The sequence below is a fragment of the Bos indicus genome, chromosome 9 (genome assembly GCF_029378745.1).
Source record: "Bos indicus isolate NIAB-ARS_2022 breed Sahiwal x Tharparkar chromosome 9, NIAB-ARS_B.indTharparkar_mat_pri_1.0, whole genome shotgun sequence".
NCBI lineage: Eukaryota > Metazoa > Chordata > Mammalia > Artiodactyla > Bovidae > Bos > Bos indicus.
In genome coordinates this window covers 74,142,948-74,168,415 of record NC_091768.1, presented here as the reverse complement: position 1 = coordinate 74,168,415, position 25,468 = coordinate 74,142,948, and the positions used below count along the sequence as shown (strand labels likewise).

Below are 25,468 nucleotides of genomic sequence, written 5' to 3'. Positions count from 1 at the left end.
ACAACTAGTTTACCACCAGAGTAAGTGTTCAAATTTTGACACTTGTCAGGTGTAGGGTTTAGTAGAGCAAACAACTACAAAAATCTTTGTATCCTCAGAAACCAGAAAACTACCTAAAGTCTCTTTGATTGCAAAATGAGTGTGTAGTCTTTGTTGAACACTTGGAAAACATAAAGAGACAAAAGGAAGGAAATAAAAATCATCTATGATCCCATTATCCAGGCAGCCAAAAGTGTTTCTTGAGTATAGGGAAATTATAATTCTTTCATTTGACTCAGTTCTGATATTGAGCAATGGTGACCTTCCTATCATCACCTGGACATGCTTCATACTGAAGGAAACTGCTAAAAAGAGCAAAATGAAAATGCTTTTTGCTTCATTCCTAAAGCAAGTGTGAGCAAACCCACAGAAACAACATATGAGGGTTAAGTTTAGAATCACTATGCTATGTGATTTCATAGTGAGGGGCTAGCCTGTTGATTTTTCACAATTAGAAGCTTTAACTATAATTTTCATATCATAACTTTTATTTTATAACTTAATGTAACTTCAGATCTATAAAAAAGATGGATGTGTATTATTTTAGTAAAATAAGAAATGGAAATTAATTATCTCAACAGAAAAGAGAATTTATGAACTGGGGTTTTGTTTATAGTTCCACTGTGGGTGGGGAGGCATTTCCTAGGATCACTTGTGGGACATTTAATTCTAAGTGTTCAACAAAGAATAACTATAAATTTGTTTTATGCAACAAACTCCATCAACTCATGTATGTTTACTGAAAATGAAAAAATAAAATATACCTGCTTTATTACTACTATTATGAATTGGATGATTTATTTACATAAATGTATTGTGATCGTCATTAAAGTCTGTTACATGAAATGTTGTTTGTATTGAGTTGAATGATGAATTATGCATTCCAACTTGTACTTAATGATAATTATCATGTGTTAAATTATTTCTGGGACTTTCATACACAGTTGGTGGGAAGTAAATTGGTACAGTCACTATGGAAAACTATTTGACAAAATCAGTTAAAGTTGAACATATACACACCTTATGACCCACCAGTTGCAATTCCAGGGTAAGTACTCAAGAGAAAATGTGTAATTTTGTGCACAAGAATATTCACAGCTGTATTATTAATATTTGTAATAGTCCAAAACTAGGGATAGCCAAGTGTTCATTACCTCTAGAATTAATATTCACATGCACATACACATGCTCTGGAACATTCTATAGCAGTGCTCAGAAATCTTTTTCTGTAATATGTTAGGCTTTGGAAATCATATGCTGGCTAACACAACTATTCAACTCTACCAAGGCAGTGTAGAAATGGCCTTAGACAATATATAAATGAAAGGGCATGGCCGTATCCTACTAAAATTTTATATACAAACAAGTGATGGGCCAATCTTAGCCCATAGGTTGTTATTTGCTGACCTCTACTCTATAGCAAAAGAAACAGAAAAGGAATGAACTACAGCTATGCAGCAGAATGGATGAATCTTACAGACAATGCTGAATTAAAGAAACTTATGAAAAAAAGAATACACTATCTGATTCTATTTTTAAAAATTTCAAAGTTAGGGGATGGTGATGGAAGTCAGTGAGTCTGGATCTCTGGGAGGTAATATCCGGGAGGTGGTACGAGGGAAGCTGTCTACATTGATCTGTGTGGTTTTACATGGATGTGTTAACTTTGTAAGAATGAAGTGTACATCTAAGAACTGGATATTTATCAGAATTTAAGCTAACCTTCAATAAAAATGTAAGAAAAGAACTTTCTACCTAAATAAATCAATAGCTAAATAAACTAATAGCAGAGGAACTAGAAGTGCTAGTCAATATACTAACTACATATTTCAACTGTTGAGGAATAGCAAGCTATTGATATATATAAGCTTGGACACATGTACACAGATTAGTTTCCATTTACCAATGCTAAATCAATTGAAAAGTTGCTTTTTTAAAGACGCTCACATTTGAAATGAATCTTCCAATAAGTTTTACCTACAAGAATGCAAAGAAAATTGACACTCAAACTGTTTCTTTTCAAAAAAAAGTAAATCAGATACTGCTCCATTTCTAACAGTATAATTGCTACAGGGAAAAATCCTTTACTTATTGTAATGGCTTAAAATTTCATACAACTTTGTGTAGTTACAAGTTTGAGACCTGACCCTGAACTTCAGGAGTCCAGACGGAGGACTAGGTTGAGAGAAATTACTGGCTCCTTCTCCTACTTGACTCTCAAAGCTACTTTCAGCCTTAAATTACTATGAAAGCAATATACGAAAAAAGTAATCTTCAAATACAGATTTGCTTTAGGCTCTGGGATGACCAAGTTCCAAATGTCTAGGAATGTCTCCTAGACTACCCACAACATGATCATATTCATTCATATACTGTTGCCCAAAACCATCCTCGCATTTCATTATCGATCATCTTGTAAACATGATCCATGAAAGAAGTCTCATACAAAAAGTAAAATAACAGATAAAGTAAGGTACTTTTCCCGATGACTGCCTGGTGGAACTAATTATTAACAAACCTGTTCTATAAAGAAAGTAGTAATTTGGAAATAAGATGTTAAACTTTTCCTGAGAAATGTGGAAAATGTACTTTTGAATTCAATATGTACTTCCAAAATGTTCAACTCTGTTTTCCAAGTATTAGATTTTCTAAAAGAAGACAAAATATTCAAATGCATTTTCTTGACACTGCAATATAATTTTATGGTTTTTAAAACATTTTCCAGCTCTACTGAGGTAAGGCTTTAAAATGTATGCATTTAGGTTGCACAATATAATCTTTAAAAGGTTTGCAACCTGATGTTTTAATATATGTGTGTGTGTTCAGTTTTGTCTGAGTCTGTGTGAAATGGTTACTACAGTGACATTAATTAGCACATCCATCACCTGACAAAGTTACCATTTTTGTTTTGTGGTAAGAATACAAGATCTCCTGTCTTAGGAAATTTCAAGTATATATAGTAGCTTTATTAACCATACTCACTATGCTAAACGATAGAACACTGTGACTTATTAATCTCATAACTGGAAGTTTGTATTGATGGAAGAAATTTTCACATATTGAGGTATGAGGAAGTCATTCTGGCTTATACATAATTCACCTTGAACTTTGAGCTAACCAAAACAGCTTGTTTGTGGCCTATTTGTTTGAACCATTAAAGAAAAGAAAGCATTTAAAAATCGAAATGGAGTAACTGTGATTCAGGCATCCAAAATGGAAGTAGGTGGCCACGGTGGATGTGGTTTCAGACACATTCTTGTATCACTGAGAGCTGAATATTCTGAACTGTATCACACTCAAGGACATTACTATGCTATGCTAAGTCACTTCAGTCATGTCCGACTCTGTGCGACCCCATAGACGGCAGCCCACCAGGCTCCCCCGTCCCTGGGATTCTCCAGGAAGGAACACTGGAGTGGGTTGCCATTTCCTCCTCCAATGCATGAAAGTGAAAAGTGAAAGCGAAGTCGCTCAGTCGTGTCCGACTCTTAGCGACCCCATGGACTGCAGCCTACCAGGCTCCTCCATCCATGGGATTTTCCAGGCAAGAGTACTGGAGTGGGGTGCCATTGCCTTACTAGCTGTTCTCAAAACAATATTTGCTAGCAAATGCCAGCTGCAGCCTTATGGTCTCAAGGTCTACCCTTGTAACTGTGCTACCTTTTCAGACCCCAACAAATTGTGCTTAATATGCACTTTACTGCCTGAACATGTGCTCAGTTGTGTCCAACTCTCTGTGACTCCATGGACTATATGTAGCCTTCCAGGTTCATCTGTCCATAGGATTCTCCAGGTAAGAATACTGGAGTGGGTTGCCATTTCCTATCCTGACCCAGAGATTAAACCTATGTCTCTTGCATCTCTTGCATTGGCAGGTGGATTCTTCACCACTGCACCTCCTAGGAAGCCCCAGTAAGCACCCTTACTTCTTGCCAGCTTCAATCCTAATATTTGGCAAATGACTTACGTAGTTTCATAGGTTTTGTCTTTATAACCCACTCTGCATTTTGTAGTCCGGCAGAATACAATTCAAGTACTTCTTGAATTTCTGCAATATAATTTTGGGAGGAAGCTTGGTATGGGAAATTTTTTCATACGCTTACTACACATAATGCAAAAACCTTCAGATTTTTAGTTTATGAGGATGGCATCACTGACTCGATGGACGTGAGTCTGAGTGAACTCTGGGAGTTGGTGATGGACAGGGAGGCCTGGCGTGCTGCGATTCATGGGGTTGCAAAGAGTCGGACATGACTGAGCGACTGATCTGATCTGATCTGATCTGATCACTGAAATATGAAAATACTGATGTTCCCCAATCTTATCAAGTTCTACACTCTGTTAGCGTTTCTGGTATTATTTTCTTATACTTAGAAATGTGACAACCTCTTTCAGAAATAAATTTTCTACTGTGTTACATAGAATTAGAAACTTCAGAGTCCAGAATTTAGTTAAAGATAAAAATGATGATATATAAGATATCGTAATGTTAACTATCTCATTAAGTTGCAAGTCATAAAAAGTTTTAAATTTTGGCTGCAAACCAAAAGTATTAAACTCATACATGATTGACTACCCAAAAGTCGGCAAAAACAAATTCTTTGCATTTGCTTATTACTGTATATAACCTACGTTTAGATTGCCTTTAAGATTTTTGGAGCAAAAAAATCCGTAATTACTTTTTGATAGTGTCCAAGTTAGCCTCACAAAAGTTGAAAACTTGCATTGATCTGTCAGTGTGCAAGCTTTGGGCTTATGGAAACTGTGCTTTTTTTACCTGCAGTTAGCTATCTCATCGGGACTAATCTTTTGGGAAGTTGATAAAAATATCTTTTGGCATTTAGATATGACAAAATGTTATAGCTCAAAGATATAATTGGAGCAAATATTTATTTTATCTAAAATTATCTTTTTTATAATATAAATTAGTTTGTCTCATTCTTTGATAACTTCCATATTTGTGAATGTTTATAATTGATACACATTGGTAGACATATACTTACCACCACAAGGAAGAGAAGCCCCTATTCATCACAACTAGAGAAAAGCCTGCATAGCAATGAAGACCCAGTACAGCCAAAAAAAAAAATCTCTAAAAAAGTATATAATCTATAAAAAAATATTTACAGTGGAATACTATTAAAAGCTGTATTTCTTCCAATAAAAAGCCCAACATTATTTTTGGGTCAAGACAGAAATGACATTGTCTCTGGACAAATGGTGGTGACAGGGATTCTACCTAGAGATGCATTATTACATCAGCTTTCACAGGAATCCTAGCAGAGGACTGGGCATAGCGTAATGCTCAAGAAATATCTGATAATTACCTATTCTTATAGGTAGGTTCTAATTGCCTATTTGTGGAGAACTATGCACTTTACATCCTCTAACCCAGAGCAACATGCTTGGGGAACTGCCACTTAGTTTTCTTAAGAGCTGACCCATTCTTTGGCTGAGTTAGCACATGGTTTTAAATGCCATACCCATCAGCATTTGACACATCTGGCCTACACTTTATAGATGATTATGTTATTTCGACAAATGCATTGGCAGGTATCCATTCAGCAAATATTAAGCTCTAACGAGGGGCTAGGTGGCTGGACACTGTTCCAGATGCTGGACACTTAGCAGTAGATAAACTAATTCCTTGCTTTCATGATATTTGCATTTACATTCTGTTTATAAGGATGGGTGGTACCATGAGGCTGGGAGAGAATGATAAACAAAGAAACATAAAACATGTCATTTGATGACAGGCACATTGAAAAATAAAACAAACCAGGGCCCTGGGTGAGTGATGAGGAGAATGCCTTCTTTACCATTCCTTGGGAATGTCCAAGTTTCAATTTTTTATCTTCTAAGAGTTAGAAACTATCATCCTTGGACATGGTAGTGGTTTAGCTGCTAAGTTGTGCCCAATTTTTGTGACCCCATGACTGTAACCCACCAGGCTCTTCTGTCCATGAGATTTCCTAGGCAAAACTACTAGAGTGGGTTGCCATTTTCTTTTCCAGGGGAGCTTCCCTACCCAAGGATCGAACCTGCGTCTCCTGTACTACAGGCAGATTTTTACCAACTGAGCCACCAGGGAAGCATATGCATATAAGAGGAGTGAGATGATGTGCTCCCACAATAAGAATGAACTGCTTCATAAGTGTAAGTAAAAATTAATTCAAATTCCCAAAGTTTTTAATCTTGGTAAATCACAGTTAAATAACTTGAAAACTTCTGTCTTTGAATATAGATCTTCAGTTTTACAAAGTTAAGTACAAATAAAATAGTCTTTACACTAATCTTTCTTTAATAACCTATGAAGATGATGCACTTATTTCTAGATTACAAACATGTTCTTGAAAATATCTATTTACTTGAAGCAAACTGAAACAGAAAACATGCCAAAGCTGTCGGTCTGCATAAAGAACACTACTAATATTAAATGAAATGAAAGCACTTAGAACATTTTAGCTATTGGTACTAATAAATAACATTTATATTTCTAGAACCTCTAACAGTTTACTGAATGCTTTAATATTTATTATGCTATTTGATCCTTAACAAACCTAATATGGTACATTATAATGTTGTTATTATTACTTACCGTTCCATACTTGACTACTGGAAAAATCATAGCTTTGACTAGATAGACCTTTGTTGCTAAAGTGAAAGTGAAGTCACTCAGTTGCATCCGACTCTTTGCAACCCCATGGACTCTTTACCAGCTGAGCCACAAGGGAAGCCTGTTGGTAAAGTAATGTCTCTGTTTTTTAGTATGTTGTCTAAGTTGGTCATAGCTTTTCTTCCAAGGAGCAAGCGTCTTTTAATTTCATGCAGTCACCATTTGCAGTGATTTTGGAGGCCCCCAAAGTAAATTCTGCACTGTTTCCGTTGTTTCCCCATCTATTTGCCATGAAGTGATGGAACCGGATGCCATGATCTTAAGTTTTCTGAATGTTGATTTTAAGCCAACTTTTTCACTCTCCTCTTTCACTTTCATCACATAAGGTTAAAATGATTTAATTTCACAAGTATTTGGTGAAAAGCTCTATCAATACTGCCCAATAGAAGCTAGATATAGAATATTCTATAATACTCTCTATCAAAGTTAAAAAATACTCTCTAACCAACTAAACAAAAGAGACCATGATGCTCTATCATTTGGTATTTCTGTCCTTTTTAGAGTGGATGCTAACAGTCAAACTGTCTACAGTAAAGCCTCAAATTCCTTCCTAATTTATCCTTTCACACTCCTTGTGGCCTGAAACACGTCCTTCCTTCTTCACTCCTCAACTTTCCTGTATCTAGGCTTTTAAATATGGTCATGTATCCACCTAGAACGCTGCCTCTTTCTTGGTCTTTGCATAGCTCAGTCTATGTGTCATCATATGCCAGTTGCATGCACTCTCTTCATCTTCTGAAATTCCTTTTATATCACTTGTCACTCTCAAGCTAGCATTGCATATTTTGTGGTTTGGGACTTGAGTCTCTGCCTGGACTGGAAACCCTCTGTGCTTCACTGGCCTTTGCATCCCCAGTGCCTAGCACAGTCCTCGCATATAGCAGATGCTCAGTAAATATCTGCTGAATAAATAGTAGATGATGCCTTTGAGGCACAACACAATTTTGAAGACTGTATTTAATATTTTAAAAACTTGCCCTCACATAATGGTTTATCTTTTCAATTGCTTTTCTAAACACTGTTCATGTCATCAATAAATAATTTACTATTTATTACTATATTATTGTTCATCATCAACTTGCTTATTTTCAGTTGTTTATTATTTATTTGTTAATTTATTAATGCATATGCCATAACTAGAGCATTATAGCAGGCAATGTCTCCTCACAGAACATCACATTCTGCATCACCAGGACAACCTCTGGGCTGGAAGGAACAGATATTTTTATTGCTACTTGGCAGAAAAACTATAAATTATAGTCTAAAAGATGAAGCAAGTTCTGAGAGTACCCAGGTAATTTTTCAGAAGTAGGACCAGAAAGCAAGTCTCCCTGTGCTCATGTTGAATGTTAGCAAAATATTGATTTTATGGTATTCTGTTGCTTTGAAAACTGATGATCACTTGAAACAATTTAATAAAAGATTTCAACCAGAAACATGACAATATGAACATCCCTTTCTAAGCCATGGCAGGTAAGAAAATACATACTTCTATGAAAATGATATGACACCAATTAACATGAAAGGAATCACACATGAAACAAAAGCAGAGCCACTGAAAATTCAAATTGTAAAATTATAAGGAAAAGAAGAGGCACCAAGTCTGATTGGGAACTCTTTTGAGAAACTTTCCCCCTCCAGCATTTAGCATTTCCCAGAAAGAAGTTAGCAAATGAACTAAGAAGTGAATCAACATTGATCATTTTATGTAGTTTCTTCTTGGTTCTTTGTAACTAATGTTTTCATTATACTTTGAAAAATAAAATCTTTTGCGGAACTTGCCATACTTCATGCATTAATTGTGCAATGAGAGATCATTTCTCTCCCACTTCCTTCTGCCTTTAACATCAGTTCATTACCCGTATTTAAAGTACTTACTATATACTGTAAGTATAGCTTAGTGTAATATATAGCTTCACTGGTGGCTCAAACGGTAAAGCATCTGCCTGCAATGCGGGAGACCCAGGTTCGATTCCTGGGTCAGGAAGATCCACTGGAGAAGGAAATGGTAATCTACTCCTGCACTCTTGCCTGGAAAATCCCATGGATGGAGGAGCCTGATAGGCTACAGTCCATGGGGTCGCAAAGAGTCGGACACGACTGATATAGTGTATATTCTTTGATATAGTTGTATAATCTTTGAGGTCTATCTGAACTTTAGAGAAATCTTATGACTAAATTTTTTAAGAAGGAGGGGGATGGGAGTTTGAAATTTCAAACTCCTTAAGGGTGAAGGAAAGAAGAAAGCAACATTTATAACCATTTGGTGCTTAACAGGGTCCACACTTGTCCCCGTGACAGAATCATTTTACTATACAGTAGAAAATAACACAAGATATACTAACACAACTATACTCCAATAAAAATTAATTAAAAAATAAAATTGGCTATTATGTACTTGAAAATAAAAGCCAAGATTTTCAGAACAAAAAAGTTAAAGAGAACCTATATAAAACTGGAAAAGGGTTAATTGATACAATCTTTTGGGAAAACCAAATTATTTGCAGTAATAATTTGCTACTATTTGTAGTAAAAGTGCAAATACTGGTAAAAAGGAGTATATAGTAAGTACTCTATAGCCACCTCTGCAGTACATCTTTACTATTTACCTTCATATCCAGCACAAACTATTCCCCTGAACATAGAAACCTAAGACCCATACATGACAATATGGATTTGCTTTCATTTAAAATTGTTTTGAACTCAGAATTTCAGTAACTTCAAGTGAATTTTACACTTATACCTCATTGAACTTAATGACCCCAAAGTGTGAGCTTGATGAGGTTGGCTTGTGAGGTAAACAACAGAAAGCATAAAAATGGTATTTTCTAAATGATCTGGGGACATAGCAGTGGGACAGAAGAAAACTGCAAACGGTGTGCCTGACTAGTGACATCCTTCCCTATTCCATCTCAAACGTGCTGAAACCAGAGCACAGCTGGGGTCCAGGCAGGAGCTCCAAACCTGCTGTGTGAGTGGGCATAGCAGGGACCTTAGAGTGGGTGAGCCAAGAACCTGACAATTTAAAGCTATGAATGTCTCAGGTTGGCCTCCATTAGGAATCTCAATACTAGGGAGGTATGATGATCAGGGGTGAAGTTTTGAAAATACAAGCTTTACTGATTTGATTTTCTTGTTTCAAAATTTTAATTTGTTCATAAAAAGGTTATAACATGACTTGCAAAAACAGAAACCGCATTCATGACTTAGAAACACAAAACTTAATAGTCCCTTTAAATAGCAGAAACTTCTATCCTTTATTGTTGAGGATAAAAAGTTTTCTCAAGAAATGCTTCAAGAAACCATAAGGGCTGGTCACAGATTCCTCTCAAAGGAAGCAACAAATGAATTAAGACCTCAGACGGTGGATAAGTGGAGCTTTCTTGTTATTGTTGAGTTATATAGATGCCCTTTCTCGATAATATACAAGATGTGGCCTCAGTTTTGGTGAGTTACATGTTCACACTGTGAGTTTCTCTTGTTTCTTTTAAAGGAATAAATTATTCAACTTCTTTTTTCATTATCTTGCATAGTATTGCTGTGAAATGATAGCCCTTCTGCTTCAGGTGAACACACCATTGGAGGGTTGATCCACCTGTATTGATATCCATAATAATTTAATTTTGATATTCTCTTTCATCTAAGATTTCAAAGGATTTTTTAAATGTTTTAATTAAATTTTGCAGCTATCCTCTTAAAAAGATAAGCAGGAAAAAAGTCTAAGTCTTTTGAGAGGTAATCTTTTGGAGGGCATAATTTTAATTATCAGAGTAAGACATAGTAATATCTTCAAAATTCAATAAATATTTACCATCTACTTTAAAGGCAAAATGTATAATTGTTCTTCCTATTCCATCTTTAATTATTCCATGTCCTTAAACTAATAAAAACTTCCAATATCATAGTTCCTTTATATTATTTAGTTAATAGAAATATAATTAACTAATGAAACCTAAAAGCTTAATAATACACTGCCATTGTCAAAGATATCTATGCTTTGAAAGAGAAGCCATGGCCTAATTTACTTAAATAAATGATGTAATTAAATAAGATGCTTAGGATGGACTTTACCTGTCACATATTTAAGTACTCAATTAAAATTCTTATGACAGTGGCAGCAATATAGAGCTGATTTATGTAAATATTCTTCTGATCTTGGGATTTTGTGGAATTTGGCACATTCCTTGGGGGAATGCATTTGGTGGCCAAGAATATCTTCTTGTTAGGGATATAAATCATACCATATTATCTAGAAGAGATGGAAAGATGATTGGCTTTAATTGAAATTAATCTATAGGCAGTAGTGGATAGTCTATTTTGTCCTTTTCATAGCTATAAACTAGTCAAACAACGCACAGGGGAGGAAGTACAAGGAGAAATTCAATCAAAATAAGTGGTGGACTCATGCATTTAAAGTCATCATGAGTTCAAACTGATTCAAGTTAGTAGGTCATGTAGAAGCTATAATCAACATTTTAGTTATGATCTGCTTCAATTTTCTTTCAGTAAAATGAGGATTATAACAGGAATAATTCATCCTGTTATTGTGAAAATTAAGTGAGTTAGTTGATAAATAAATATGATATGGTGATAAAATGATTTCCTCAAAATCCAAAGTTGGGACATACAGCTGGACAAAGGAATTTTTTCTACTTCCATCTCTCTCTCATTTGTACCCATTATTAGCATTGTGAAGCATTTTTGTGGTTAAGAAAAAGGACTACTGGATATTTGACATGGATTTATGGAGCTGTGCTACTTCCAGTAAAATGTTCATTTTCCAGTGGATATGTTACTCTATGGCCATGTTGTTCTTGTTTTGTTGTTGTGTCTGACTCTTTCGTGACCCCATGGACTGTAGCCCACCAGACTCCTCTGTCCATGGAATTTCCCAGGCAGGAATACTGGAGTGAGTCGCCATTTTCTACCCCAGTGACATAGTTTAGAGGCTCAAATAAGATCTAAATACTAGACCTAAAATTTTACAATTTAAAAATTTTTATATCATGATTTAGATTTCTCACTTTGAGATTAAGTGCATCACTTATATTCTCTGACCTAGTTTTCTAATCTATAAAATGGGGAAAATAATATCAACTTCATTTTTAACAGAATATAGTATATTAAAGAGTTTGTGAAAGGTATTGATGATATATCATCCCACAAAAACAAATTATTCATTATGAGGCTGTGATTTTTATTACTAATGCAATATGACTAACTGTTGTGCTGACTTCATTTTAGTTCAAATGTATATTTCTCTCAGGCATTGTAAGTAAGGACTTTGTGCTGTGGTGTAAACAGTTTACTTATCTAGTATACCATCTCTAGTCTAGGATTTACAATGTGATTCTTCTTACATTTACATTCCAGTTGCCTGAATACAAGGCACCCGATATTATGCTGATGATCCAAGAAAAATTTTGAAAGGCTCAAAAGCATGGTTCCTGAATTACTGAGTTATTACAATCAAACTCTTTCTTTATCATCAAGTGTTCCACATATAAATGTGTTATAGTAGTCTATAAACCTATAAAAGAGCCAATTACCCTCTGCAATATGAACAAGAGACAATCAGTAAGGCAACAGAACAACAGTAAACCCACATGACATCAACATGCTTAACAGATTTAAAATGAGAAAGCTTCTTACCTAGCATGCAAACACATTTGACATTCTGATCAGGGTTTTCAAACAAGATTTCGCCACACCTCTGAAATAGAAAGAAAGCCATCATTATTTTAAGATTTCCTTTTAGGATTCCCAAGGCAACGTGTCCATGTCACCTGACATCACCATAACATTATTCTATTCTTCATGTTTTCTTTAGATACCTGAATCCAGGCACTTGTCATGAGCAGAGACTTTCCTGGTAGTAAAATGCTTCAGAGGTAAATTGGGAATAGTCTTTTCCTGCGTGCCTCATGCCCCTGCCTGGAGCTGACTCTGTGTGCTCCTCTGAGGGGTCACAGCCAGAGCACTCAGTGTCCAACAGTTTCTATTTCAATAGAAGATACACAGTTTATTCAATCTAATAATCTGAGGTTAATCATTCACTCTCAAAATTGGTCCTTCTTCAGCACTGAAATTATTCTAAGCTACCTACTCTGCAATCAAGCAGATATTTTCAAACACAAACCTCAGTGGTATACACTTAGCTCTCTGAACTTGCAGACTCTGAACTCTCTGTTCAAATAAAGAAATGATGAAAAAGTGGCATTCATAATGCTTTTCTAGAAGCATCAACCCATAGAAATATCAACTTTCTTATCTACATCTCAGTTCCAACATGCTTGTTAAAATTTTTGTGCAAGACAAACTCCAGAGATGCAATCAGTTACTTTAGACCACATTTATGAATGTGGTTGGCTAATAGTTGGCACCCAAACATGTAAATAAATCCTCCAAATCAATAAGAAAATAACAAATAATCCAAAGGAAAATGGAAAAAGGATAAAAGAGCCTGTTAGCCTGTGTAGTAGAGGAAATAGCCAATTCATGGAAGAGGAAATCTGAATGGTCATTAAATAGAGAAAATATATTCCACCACAATAATAATCAGGAACCAGCAAATTAAAGATAAAAATAAAGATGCCTATTTTGAATGCAAAGATATGGGAAGACTTAGAAATTTGGCAGAAACAATTGTAAAAAAATGTAGAAAAATGGATATTCTCATATACTGTGAGTTTTAGTATAAAATGATGGAATCATTTTGGAGAAAAATTGGCAAAATCTTTACTAAATTTCTACTTATTAATGACTGGATTTCATTCTTACTGACTTAAAATGTGTATAGACTATGATACAGCAAGTCATCTTCTAAATTGATAACTAGTGAAACTTTAATATTCAGCTACAAAACAGATAAATGTTATTCATATATTGGAATGCTACATGGCAGTTAAAAATGAAAATGAATTAGGGTTACATTACTGTAAAAACATATTAAATATATAATATATACCTATGAATACATAATATACAAATTGTATAATATATTCAAATTATATAATATATAATGTTCAAATCATATAAAATATATGTAAGTTTTAAATCATATAAATATATATAATGTTTAAACCATGTAAAAGTATGTTAGGTAAAACACTATCTCCATTTTTTATGAAGTTGAAAATATCTAAAAATAACACATTGTTTATGAATATATTAATTTACAGAAGAAGCATAAAAACAGGCAAAGAAAAAAAATATCAGATTTAGGGTAGGGGATAAATACACAGAGTTATGAAATATTGGAGGGCATACAGGGGTTATCAACTTTTTCTATAATGATTTGTTTCTGAAATTATTCTGTTTCCTATGCTTGAAATATTTCAAAATAAGTAAGAATTTCCCCCATTTGCAACACTCTGATTATAAAAATGGCCCTTCACGTACTGCTTCTCTGCTGTCTCCCATGGGCTTATGGAGGTCATTTAGTACCAGACTATACTTGTTTTCACCATTTATTTCATTGTCCTTAGGAAGACTGAGAACATTTACTTTAGTCTATTTTCCTCTTTCTTTCACTGTTCACAATTTGGTTAATTCCACTCCCGTCAATATTTATTGTACCTACACTTAAAACATCATAAGGCAAAGTAATTTCTGAAGAAAACAACTCCCAGATCTGAGAATTTACCTTCTTTACATCTAATGACAAAACCTCCTGGTACACAGAGGCACAGGTTGAGAGGAATAGCATGACCCAGTTACGTTCAAATCAACCCATTTTCTGAGATGACCTACATCGTGCACAGAGATGGACAGTTGGCTCAAGACCGTGAAAAGGAAGCAAGCTGCTGGCTAGTTTGGGTGGACTGCGGAAAGAGGAAGACCCAGCACATGTGAAGGTTCGCAGAGGGCACTGAATACTGAACGGAAAGTATGTGGCTTTTCTCCTGCTTTACTCTGCTAAACTAAATGTCATGTAATATTTATCATACTATGCAATCTCTTCAGGCTTCATTTCTCTGTAAATAACATGGGGATGCTAATACATGCCACAAAGTCTGATCAAAGAGCAAATGTGAGGGTTAACGATCCGTGGAGTCTGACCCAACTGTCTGTTGCTGTTTGGTTTGTGTTTTGGCAGAGGTTATATCCTTTCAAACTGCTAGGATCCACTTCTTGCGTTACTTGCTTTTCAAACGGGTATTTTTTATGCCCTGAAAGAGTTAATGATTATTTTTAATTGAAAGATCAGAGGTTTCTAAACTGTTTTCAGCTCCTTGGTGAAACAAAGTGCTAGGAAGTTCTATCAATCCATATTCTAGATCTTACAGGGAAGTAACACTGGAGTGATCCCTTACATTTTGTTAAGAACAAAGCCCATACATGTGCTAGGATGGAAGAGTTTTCCTTCCTTAATTGCAGGGGTTTGCAGAAGATGGTGGGTACCCAAGTCCAAGGGCAGCCATAGGTCTACCCCTCAAGTTGCAGGTTGGTGTGCGTGTGGGTGGAGGACTTGCTTCCTTTCTTGGACATGAACAAATCCAAGAGAAGTTTCTGAAACTCCCATGAAACCTGCATTCCTTAAAAGCCATGGCCTGCCTGGGTTCACTGACCACATAAGCTAATGACCAAGCAGCAAGAATTGGCATGGCAGCCAGTCCAGTGACCCCAAGGCAGTCCTCTTCATTGTCATTATCTCCCTGGCTATCTGGGAGATGGCTGAGGCACCTCTAACTAGTGTTTTAATTGCCCTGCTTTGTAAAGTTACCCAGTGTTGGCACCCGATTTTAAAGCAATGCACCAAAGGGAATCTGACTGCTCTCAGTTCTCAGGATTTGAAAGAAACCAGATTTTTTCCAGCAATTTTTCTTATTGATGCCACTGTTTGCAGGGCCTTTGCTGCCAAGTTCCTGCTTGCTGTGCAATCAGGGTGAGGCCTAGTTTAAGAGATTAATTGGGCTAAGGCACAGGATCTGTTCTGAGGGAAGGTTCCATGCCTTCTTGGAGTCTCTGGGCTGCAGCCCTCCCCTCTTGCTGCTCTACCTGGTCATGCATTCGGGGACTCCCCAGCTCAGCTCCTTGCTGCTGAATGACCCTGACTTTAATCCACTTCTGATCCCCAAGCTTCTACCTTATTCTCAGAATCTCATCTCTCCAAAAGATCTCCATCTTTGCTTTGTCTCCTGTGCCTAAAATAATGAGACCAGCTTGCCTTGCTTGTGTGCATCACTCCCAGCAAGCCCTGCTAAATAACAGGGCATAGTTACTAAGTCCCCATCTGGAGCCCTTCTAGCAACAGAGAGAGTCTCTTGTCACATGCTCTCCTCCACAGCACAAAGGCTATGCTACACATGAACTCAGGTGTGTAATGCCTGTTGTCTTCATAGACTGCAAAGAATCAAACCAGTTTCATTGTCAGGGTTTTTAACATGCCTCATTATTGTAATCCTGATGCCTTATACATACCAGACCCTTAACAAATATTTGTAAACTAGCTAAAATTTCTTTAGCCCATACTGTGGGCTAAGCATTGTTCTAAGTGCTATCTATACATCTACCATCTTGTACTCTGATTATACTCTTTCAAGAGTGAAGAAAATAGAGGCACAGAGAGTACCACTCACTACAGAATATTCCCCCCTCCATGAGTGAGAGAATGAAAGCTGATGGCTTCCCTAATGCTTGACCAGATTCCCAAATACAGGCTGCTACAGGCTTCCTTATTGTCTTGGCCAAGATGCCAGGTCTGTTTACGCGTCCTTCTCTCATTCGTTAGCCACTGATGTTTGCAACAGTTGCCACCTATATAGGCCTTGGATTAGACAGACCCGAGTTCAAATCCTGTTGTTGCATGCACGTACTTACTATACCATAATGGATTATTTCGTTCTAAACTTGCTAAAGAAAGCTAAACTTGCTCTCTCATCTGTAAAATAGGGTGGTATTATCTACATCATATCATTACAAGTTTAGCTTTTAGTTTATTATGAACCAGAATGTACCAATTTAAATTACTGTATATGAGATTATAATATGAAAATAGTACTTAATAAATTGAACTCACCCATTAAATTCTAGTATAATGCCCCTGTTATTATTTAAGATTAAAAACAAAGAAATACTTCTAATTTTAAAAGTCAGAATAGTTTACAAGTTAGTTGCTAATTTTATTTACTAAGAATCTTCCACATTAAATCTAAAATTTACCTTTTGCTTAGGAAGAGCAAGATGGACGTTATAAAGTATGGCATCTATTCTATTACAGTAAAAATTTATATTAAAAACATTTAATTTTCATTAGCTTAATTATGTGTTCTAGTAAAATGTATAATAAAGTATATTTCTCTTAAGTGGACTGTATTTTTTCATTACTTTTATCATAAAGTTAGTTGTGAAAAAAATGAATATTAAGTACAATTTTTAAAAATCACATTTAAGTACTCAGCAATCCTGTTTTCTTAAGGGGATGTTATATCTGAAGTGAAAATAATATTCAAATATTTATAATAGTAACATGTTGTTCAGTTGCTAAGTCATGCCCAACTCTTTGCGATCCCATGGACTGTAGCCCACCAAGCTCCTCTGTCCACGGGGTTTTCCAGACAAGAATATTGGAGTGAGTTGCCATTTCTTTCTCCAGAATAGTAGCATGTTATACTCAGAGGAAGTAAGAAAATTAAAGACAGTGAAAAGTTTACACATTGTTCAATTGGCAGCACTTCGAACTTTCTTAAACCAGTAAATACTTTTTTTTTTGCTTCACATAAAATTTCATCCTGTTTTTTTCTGAATATTTGCTAGCACTTGACCGTGCAGGCATAACTCATTTTACTGTGTACTGCTTCATTTGTTTTTCACAAATTGAAGATTTGTGTTAACCCTGTGTGAAGCAAATCTACTGATGCCATCTCCCAACAGTGTTTGCTCCCTTTGTGTCTCTGAGTCACATGACAGTAATTCTCAAAATATTTCAAACCCTCCACCAGCATAAAGATTACAACTCACTGAAGGCTTAGATGATGGTTAGCATTTTTTACAATAAAGCATTTTAAAATTAAGGCGTGTACATTGCTTCTAAAGACATAATGTTATTGCACACAATAAGTGATATTATAGTGCAAACATAACTTTCATTTGCACTGGGAAACCAAAAAAATCATTTGACTTGCTTTATGGTAATATTCAGTTTATTGCGGTAGTCTGGAACCGAACCTACAATATCTCTGAGGTCTGCCTGTGTTTAGTCTCTCAGCAGGCTTGCAGCAACTAGTCTTTTCAGGTCAGGTATATTGATATTTTTGGATAGGTGGAAACATTAGCAAACAAATAAAACCCAAGACAGAAATTTTTTTGCTTATTGGTTTTCCCCTGTATTAGCTGAGGCAGTAGCTGTTTTCCACAAGCAGGTAATGGTAACTGTTATCAGCAAATAATTAATAGTTGTGATTATTTGATTATTTCCTTCCACCATTATAACTTTTCTTAAGCAGAAAAGAAATTATTAAAGGGAATTCAGTTCAGTTCAGTTCTAGGTGCATATAAAATCATTGGAGGAGCAGGCTACAGGCTGGTCCTCCGGGAATGACTCAGAGAAAAATGTGAAATTGACTCATGAGAGGAACTAATGGTGGGCCACAACTGGGAAACTGGAGAAACAGAGGGCATCACTGGAATTTCTGGTCCAAGGTCACATCACCTTGGCAGCGATCCAGGGATTAGACAGCTCTGGGCACAACTGCCTCTTGACACCTGTGGAGCTAATGACTGGATATTGGATGCTACTGCAGATGCAGAAAAACCCAACATCTCCACGACTGTACTTGATAAATCACTCAACAAAACAAAGCGAAAAGAACCTCTGACATATGATTAGATCTATTTTAAGAAAAAAATATAATAAAAAAGAAGCTGAATTTGTTGATCTGAAGAAGGGCTAAGCATGGTGGAAAGGGAAGTCCATCTCATTCGTTCCCAGAGGCAGCAGAGGCAACCTGGAGGAGGCGCGTCCTTAGCACACGCTGCCTTCATTCTACCCTCGCCGCATCTTTAAGCTCTTGGATTCTGCAAGTTGGCCATCCAATACAAGAATTTCTCTAGTGAGGTTTCTAGTAAATAAGGCAAATGCCTGTATGCTGATGCATTTGTTCTCTTTGATCATCCCTTGCACATCTTGCACGATGACTAATGCATCATGGCACTCCTGATGGTAATCAAATGAAGAAATAATTCTTTACTGCAATTCTGCGGGATATACTTGAGATTTTGGATTATCTGGGGGTAGCATGGGGTGGGGGATTTTTTTTCTGGATACTTATGTATACTCACCAGTAAGTGCTGTGATTAGACACAGCCATCTGATGTGGAGCTGCAAAGGGGGTGATGAAGGGGCAACTTAACACTGAAAAGACATCTTGAAACATCTGGGTCATTTCCCATCTCACATTTTCCCCTAACAAAGAACTGAATGACACTAATTAAAGCCAGACTCCTAGAAAATCAGCCTGGAGAGAATATGGCTTAGATCTGCAGATCATAAAAACATAGGTTCTGTTAAGGGACTGCATTCCTTAAACTCTAACATGGCCTGGAAGCTTGAGACTCCCTTATACGGTCTATCAAATGAGTGAATGAATGAGTGAATATTCAAAAAGACACCATTATCAAGTGCCTGCTCTATGCAAGCACTGTATTGAAGGTGGCTGAAAAAATCAAATGAGGTTTAGGCTAGATCCTATCCCCAGGAATTTTAAAGTCTGGTTTGAAGTTAGAACATAAAATGCTATGAGCATCCTCAAAGGTGGACACCCAACACTGTTTGGGGCTACCAGAAGGCTTCCAAAACGAGATGACCACAGGAAAGAGTTGGCTGGCAAAAGAGAGGACCTCTCCTGGTAGAGACAGCTGCCTGTGCAAAGTCCAGAAATCCTGTTAGAATTCTTTGGCAGCTGCCCAGGATGGGAGCAATGTTGTGGTGCGTCAGGATAGAGGGTTTAATCAAAGTGGCAGAGTTTATATGCACACACACACACACACAAACACATTTCAAGAATTTCCTGGAAGTCCAGTGGTTAAGACTCTGTGTTTCTACTGCAGGAGGCATGGGTTTGATCCCTGGTTGGGGAACTAAAGTCCTGAATCCTACATGCCACATTGCATGGCCATTTTTTTTTTTAATGGACTGGGATAGCAAGTCTAGGATGCTCAGTGAATTCTTTTAACAGTGTGACAAATAATTACAATACAGTGGTACCAAATCTCTCTCTAATGGTATTGGCTGCAATCTTTCTGTCCATTTCTACCTCAGACAAGGAACCAAGCCCGAGGTGTTTCTTATTCCTTTTTCTTGGATCATCACACAAGATGGTGATGGCCAAAGGAACAACCCCTAACCACCCAGCTGAAACCTCCTGTGAGGCCGACTTCTGCTACTGCTGGAGCCATTAGCACCTAGAATTGAGCCCATTATCATTTCCCTGGCGCCCAGAGGTGCCTTTTCAGAGGCTCCAATCTCACAGTGGCCGAGTCCCTCCTACCCTGTGGGTGGCATAGCCAGGCCTTCATCTCTCAACACTGTGCAGCCCTTTGTGCCAGAGGATGGCAGATTTGGACCTGGGGCTGATTTCGGCTCAAGCTCATGTTTTCCTTTCTAAGTTTTTCCAGTGAAAGAACAGATTTCCATCTCATTGCAGGCTGTTAAAACGTCAGACTAATAAGTTTTCAACAATCTGTCAGTGCAGATCTCCAGCAACAACCTGGCTCTGTCTTGGAATCAGGGCCTCATCGTCCAACCCAACCTCAGCCAGTCAAAATAAGAGACACACCAGCAGCAGAAAAGAAAAAGAAAGATAATCACCTTGAGCTGAGCAGAAATTCTTCACAAATCCATTGTTGCCAACAGCCAACAGCAAATCTGTGGGCTGCCTAACCTGAAGTGACCTGTTGGGAAGGGCCATCCCTCATAAACCTCTAATTAGCTATGGTTAGCAGTGACTTGAAACATATTAATGCTATTGCTATTGGAAAATGAGCCTACCAGCTTTTAACAGCTTTGTTTTCTTCTTCAGTCAAATGTTCGCTCAATGCGTATGCTTTCTATTAGAGAGGTGCCAGGAGCAGGGATCTCCAGAGAGTCTCTCAGCATTTTATTACACACCCCTATTTTTAAATGTTTAAAAACTACTTATTATGAACCCAAACTTGGAAACCTTGGTTTCAGCCCAAGGGTAATTTTTTAAGTTATTAAACAAACATCCAGAATGAACTGTGTTTCCTGTTATTTTGGCCCTGAACAGTAGAGGGCACTAGGAAGGCTGTACTTGCTAACGGTCCACTTGGACCCCCTCAGGGAGATCCTGGGGTTAGATAACTCACAGGTTCAGAGTTACTGTCTTAGGTTATCTTATGCCCTTCTGTTCCTGCAGACTTTCTCCATGTACTACTTTTAGTCTTGAATTCCTCTGCACACATCAAAATGCACATTGAAAACCACAATTTTCATCATGTAAAGCCATGACAATAGCCTCAGGGCAAGCCCAGTTTTAGCAGAATCTGTACCTGTGAGGGTTGACGGCATGTGGACTATAACTGAGGTATCTCTCTAAATGTACCCAGTGATAGCAACTGAATGGGGATCTTGGTCCAAGGCACTTTGGGAATAATTCTGGTATGAACTCAGAGAATTCTCCATTAGATACAAATAACAATGCCATAAATCTTGACAACCAGAGCGAAAAATATGTCAGAATTTTATCTTCTATCCTTTCCAAGCTCCAAGTGTTGATAATAAGCTGCAGCTAGTTTTCCATGAAAAAGATAGATACTTCCATGAAAGCAAACAGCTAACGCCATAACCATTTCCCTACACATAGGGACTTCTGAAAGGTAAAGTCCACAGACACTTTGTGTTAGAGAAAAGAGAGAGCAGTACAGAAAGAGGATAGATTGGTACATATAGAGGAAGGAACTTAGAGTATCTGGATTGAAATCCCAACCCTAGCCCTCACTAGCTGTGTGATTTGGGGCATATCTTACCTTTTTGAACCTCCTCGTAGAACAGAGAGAGCAACAATGCTCAGCATTCTACTGTAATAATGTCACATGTGTGAAAGCATCTGTGTACCCTGAAGCCCATAACGGGGCCTGGTGTGAATGTTGTCTCGTGGAAGAAAAGAGGTGGAAGTAGGAGAGGGCCACTTGGTGGTACAGTGGACAAGATAGAGAACACAGTTCTACTGTGTAAGGCATGGATTTTACGAGGGGAAAATTTTTGCTCTTTGCCTAATGGAGAGCACTGGTCCCTCCAAGGGTAACTTGCAAAACCAGACATTGAGAGAACAGAGGTCCACAGGGCAGAAAAGAGGCAGGAAGCTTGGGTTGGGTAGGAATAGCAGCCTTTGACAAAGTATTTGAGAAAAACAGAGGAAGCAAAGTCCAGTGTGAGGTGCAGAGCCGAAAAAATGCAGGCAAAGGAAGAGGGCTGTGTGAGGATTTGCAGTTTGGACAGGGCAGCTCCAGTACCAGAAACAAATACCGTTAATCTGGGAGGGATCGGGGAGAGCATTGTGGCCAACCAAGTCACTTTATAGATTTAGCAGATAGACAAGTCCCTGTTGGGTGAGGTGACTTTCCATTCTAAGGTCTTATGATGAGCAGAGTATGGGCTCTGGAGTTCACATCAAGACTTCAGTATTTACAAGCTGTATCGCCTTGGGCAAGTGACTCAGTAATCCTCTGCCTCAATTTCCTCATACATAAGATGGAGATAACACTACTGCCTACATCGTGAGTTCATCATGGGATCAAGTGAGGATTAATATAAAGCACCTAAAATAGTGTCTGGAAGAAGTGAGTATCCAATGAATTATTATTTTTAATGGTATACAATTATTCAGAATCAGAGAAGCCAAGAAAATCATGTCTTTTTCGACTGTCATTCAGTGTTACTCCAAGTTACCTTCTTATTTTTGACATTGAGCTATTGCCCCGGGAGCCTCAAGTCCTCCAAAGCATGCATAAAAAGACAGAAGCTGGCAGTACCTGTTAGATGAGAGTGCCCCAAAATATTTACTTAATGAATGGGCAATCTGAAGGCAAAGGGCAGATTGAAAACTGGACCAATCCTTCCTAGACAACTATCTCCAGTTTCTGCAAGGGAGGAGCTTGAGGGTCTAACGTCAAGTCTCATTTTTTAAAACAGAATATTTCATTCAGAAAACCTTCATTGGCAGCTTTCCCATTCAGTAAAGATATTCACATATCTGTCATCAGCGGGCTTATGCTGTGTGTGTGTTCAGTTGCTTCAGTCGTGTCCGAGTCTTTGTGACCTTGTGGACTGTAGCCCACCAGACTCCTCTGTCCATGGGGTTCTCCAGGCAAGAATATTGGAGTGGGTTGCCATGCCCTCCTCCACTGGATCTTCCTGACCCAGGGATCAAACCTGCATCTCTGGGTCTCCTGCATTGGTAGGCAGGCAGGTTCTTTACCACTAGCACCACCTGGGAAATTCAGTAGAACCTATCTCTATTTTGATTACATTATTTTCAAATAATTCTTATGTCTGAAGTCCTAATTAAGGAGGATTAAGCAGACTTTCTGTGTCTGTGTAGTAGAGATGCTGACTGTAGGAAGTCCTTGTAGATTACTTGGTTACTGGACTGATGCCCAAGGACCATCTAGCTCTGCCTGATGCACTCTTATCCCTGGCATCAAGGAAGAAGGAAGAATCCAAAGAGGTTTGAGAACGTAGAGATTTCTCATGTTGATCAGGTACACTACCCACATCCTGATGGGTGTAGAAGAGTTTCTGAATAGGATATTCTAATTGGATAGAGGAGAGAGAAACTTTTTATTAAGTCCTCAGTGGATAAAGGGAGGCATTGAAAGTCATGAGATAAGCTGGAAGGGTGTCTGTTTTAGGTGCCATAAACCATAGGTACAAAAGCTTAAAGGCGGTTGAAAACTTGAAGGAAGTTAAGAATGGCTAGAAGGAGATGAGGTTCAGATAATCAGGAGAATTGGGGAGTGAGGAGACAGGAGGCTGAGGAAGTTGGCAGGGAGTAGACCTTGCACGGCCCTGTGGGACTCCATTTAGTGATTGGACAGCAGCCTGGATTCTGTAGACCCTGGATCTGAACAAAGTCACTGTAGGTCACAAGCCATCTGTTCAAGGCAGTAGAGAAATCCCAACAGTGTTTAGAAAGCTTTTGTAACAGGAATACTGTACAGCAGCCACATTTGCTGACCGATGTTGCTCTTCACAACTCTTGGCAGTAGCCTTTGGTGGGAAGAGGGTTCTGCTACGAGAGTGAAGCATCATCTTATAATTGTGAGTTTATAATCATCTTATAATTAATGACATTACTTTACTATCCCTAAGACTTCTGGCAACCAGCGACATTAGGAAATTCCACAGAACTGCTCACTCATTCTCACTATCCAGTATTACCTCACACAGGGTGTTCACAATCAGATTTCTTCTGATTTAGTGTAAATCCATATAGCCTTGATGGAGGGCGAATCAGGGAATGAGACTCTGACTTGCTATGTTTCCTAGTCTGGCATGAATGTAATATTAATATATTATGGAGACCAGGCCTTTCAAATCATGCATAGAGTGAGGGTTGGGAATGCACAGAAAGGGACGATTAGCACTCAAGATCCCTGATGCCAGGAGATAGAAGAATGAGGCTCCTGGAACAAAAGTCCTTCCCTAACACTTGAAAAGGCATCTTCTCAGAGACAACTGGGAAAGCATGCTCTACTTCAAGAAAATTATTCCTTTATTTGACTGTCACCTTCAGAGTGAATTTGAACCAGAACAGGACTCCACGTCCCTGCACTTCAAGCCGACACAACGTGCAGCAGCCCCACCCTGTCCTCCCCCTGCCCCTGGAAGGCTGATGCTGAGTGCTTGGAACAACCGCCTTTTTGTCTGACCGGTGTGCTGCCAACAATATGTACTCACAATGGCTCAGCTCCAGCCATCTGGTCAAAGCGTCCAAGCTTTAGACATTGCTTTTCTTGATTTACATTGCAATTTGCAAGCTACTTTATATGACCCTATAGACAACACAAGCTTAATAGATAATATCAGCAGTATCTCCAAATGCTTGCACAGACGTCACGATTCAGAGATTCATGGGACCTCATCCAGCCCGTAACTGAATGAGTATTTACCCAGGACAAAGGAGTACTTATAATGTGCTCCCTGCAACTCAGGGCAGTAATGCTCCTGTACATAAACCAACAATTAAATGTAATCCTATACACTTATAGTTTTAAAAGAAATTCAAACCAGTCCTTGGAATTAAATAACCCCAGTGCTAGAGAAAATGACTTCCAGAACATCAAGCCTGACAGGCAAACACAGGGTCTCTGAGCCACAAAGGAACAAACACTTTTCCACAGGGATAAGGGCCTGTTGTATAACTACTTGTGAGGTCAAAGATCCAGATGTTCCCGTAGACAATCAAAAAACTATTACTGGTCAAATTGTATTGACTATCTCCATATGAACAGCTCTGAGACATGGATCTGGCCTCAGAAAGGAGATTTCTGTAAATTCTACTAGCAATCAATGGCAACCCCAGGCTAGAGTTGGAAAAATCTGCTATCTTGGAGAAATAACTGACAGGTTTTATAAGCTGCAAAGGAATATGAAAATCTGTGAAAATAATTGTTTATTTTGCTAACAGTTATATTCTGCCTTGGTATCATTTATTCAATCCCAAAACCTACTTTGAAAAAAGCAATATTTAAAGAGTTATCTCCTCTTGGGTCTCTCTCAGGGGCTGAGAC

At 37.8% G+C, this 25,468-nt stretch overlaps 1 protein-coding gene across 2 annotated transcripts in view; it reads right to left on the bottom strand.

The window, feature by feature from the left end:
- PDE7B (phosphodiesterase 7B) overlaps positions 1-25,468 on the bottom strand; it is a 348,288-nt gene that overhangs the window by 231,313 nt on the left and 91,507 nt on the right. Inside the window, exon 2 of one of the 2 annotated variants that reach the window (XM_019967483.2) lies at positions 12,368-12,428. In XM_019967483.2, the coding sequence (XP_019823042.1) occupies positions 12,368-12,428 (61 nt within the window). Of the gene's footprint in view, positions 1-12,367; positions 12,450-25,468 lie in introns of those variants that run through there. The other variant, XM_019967484.2, reaches the window with a different exon arrangement.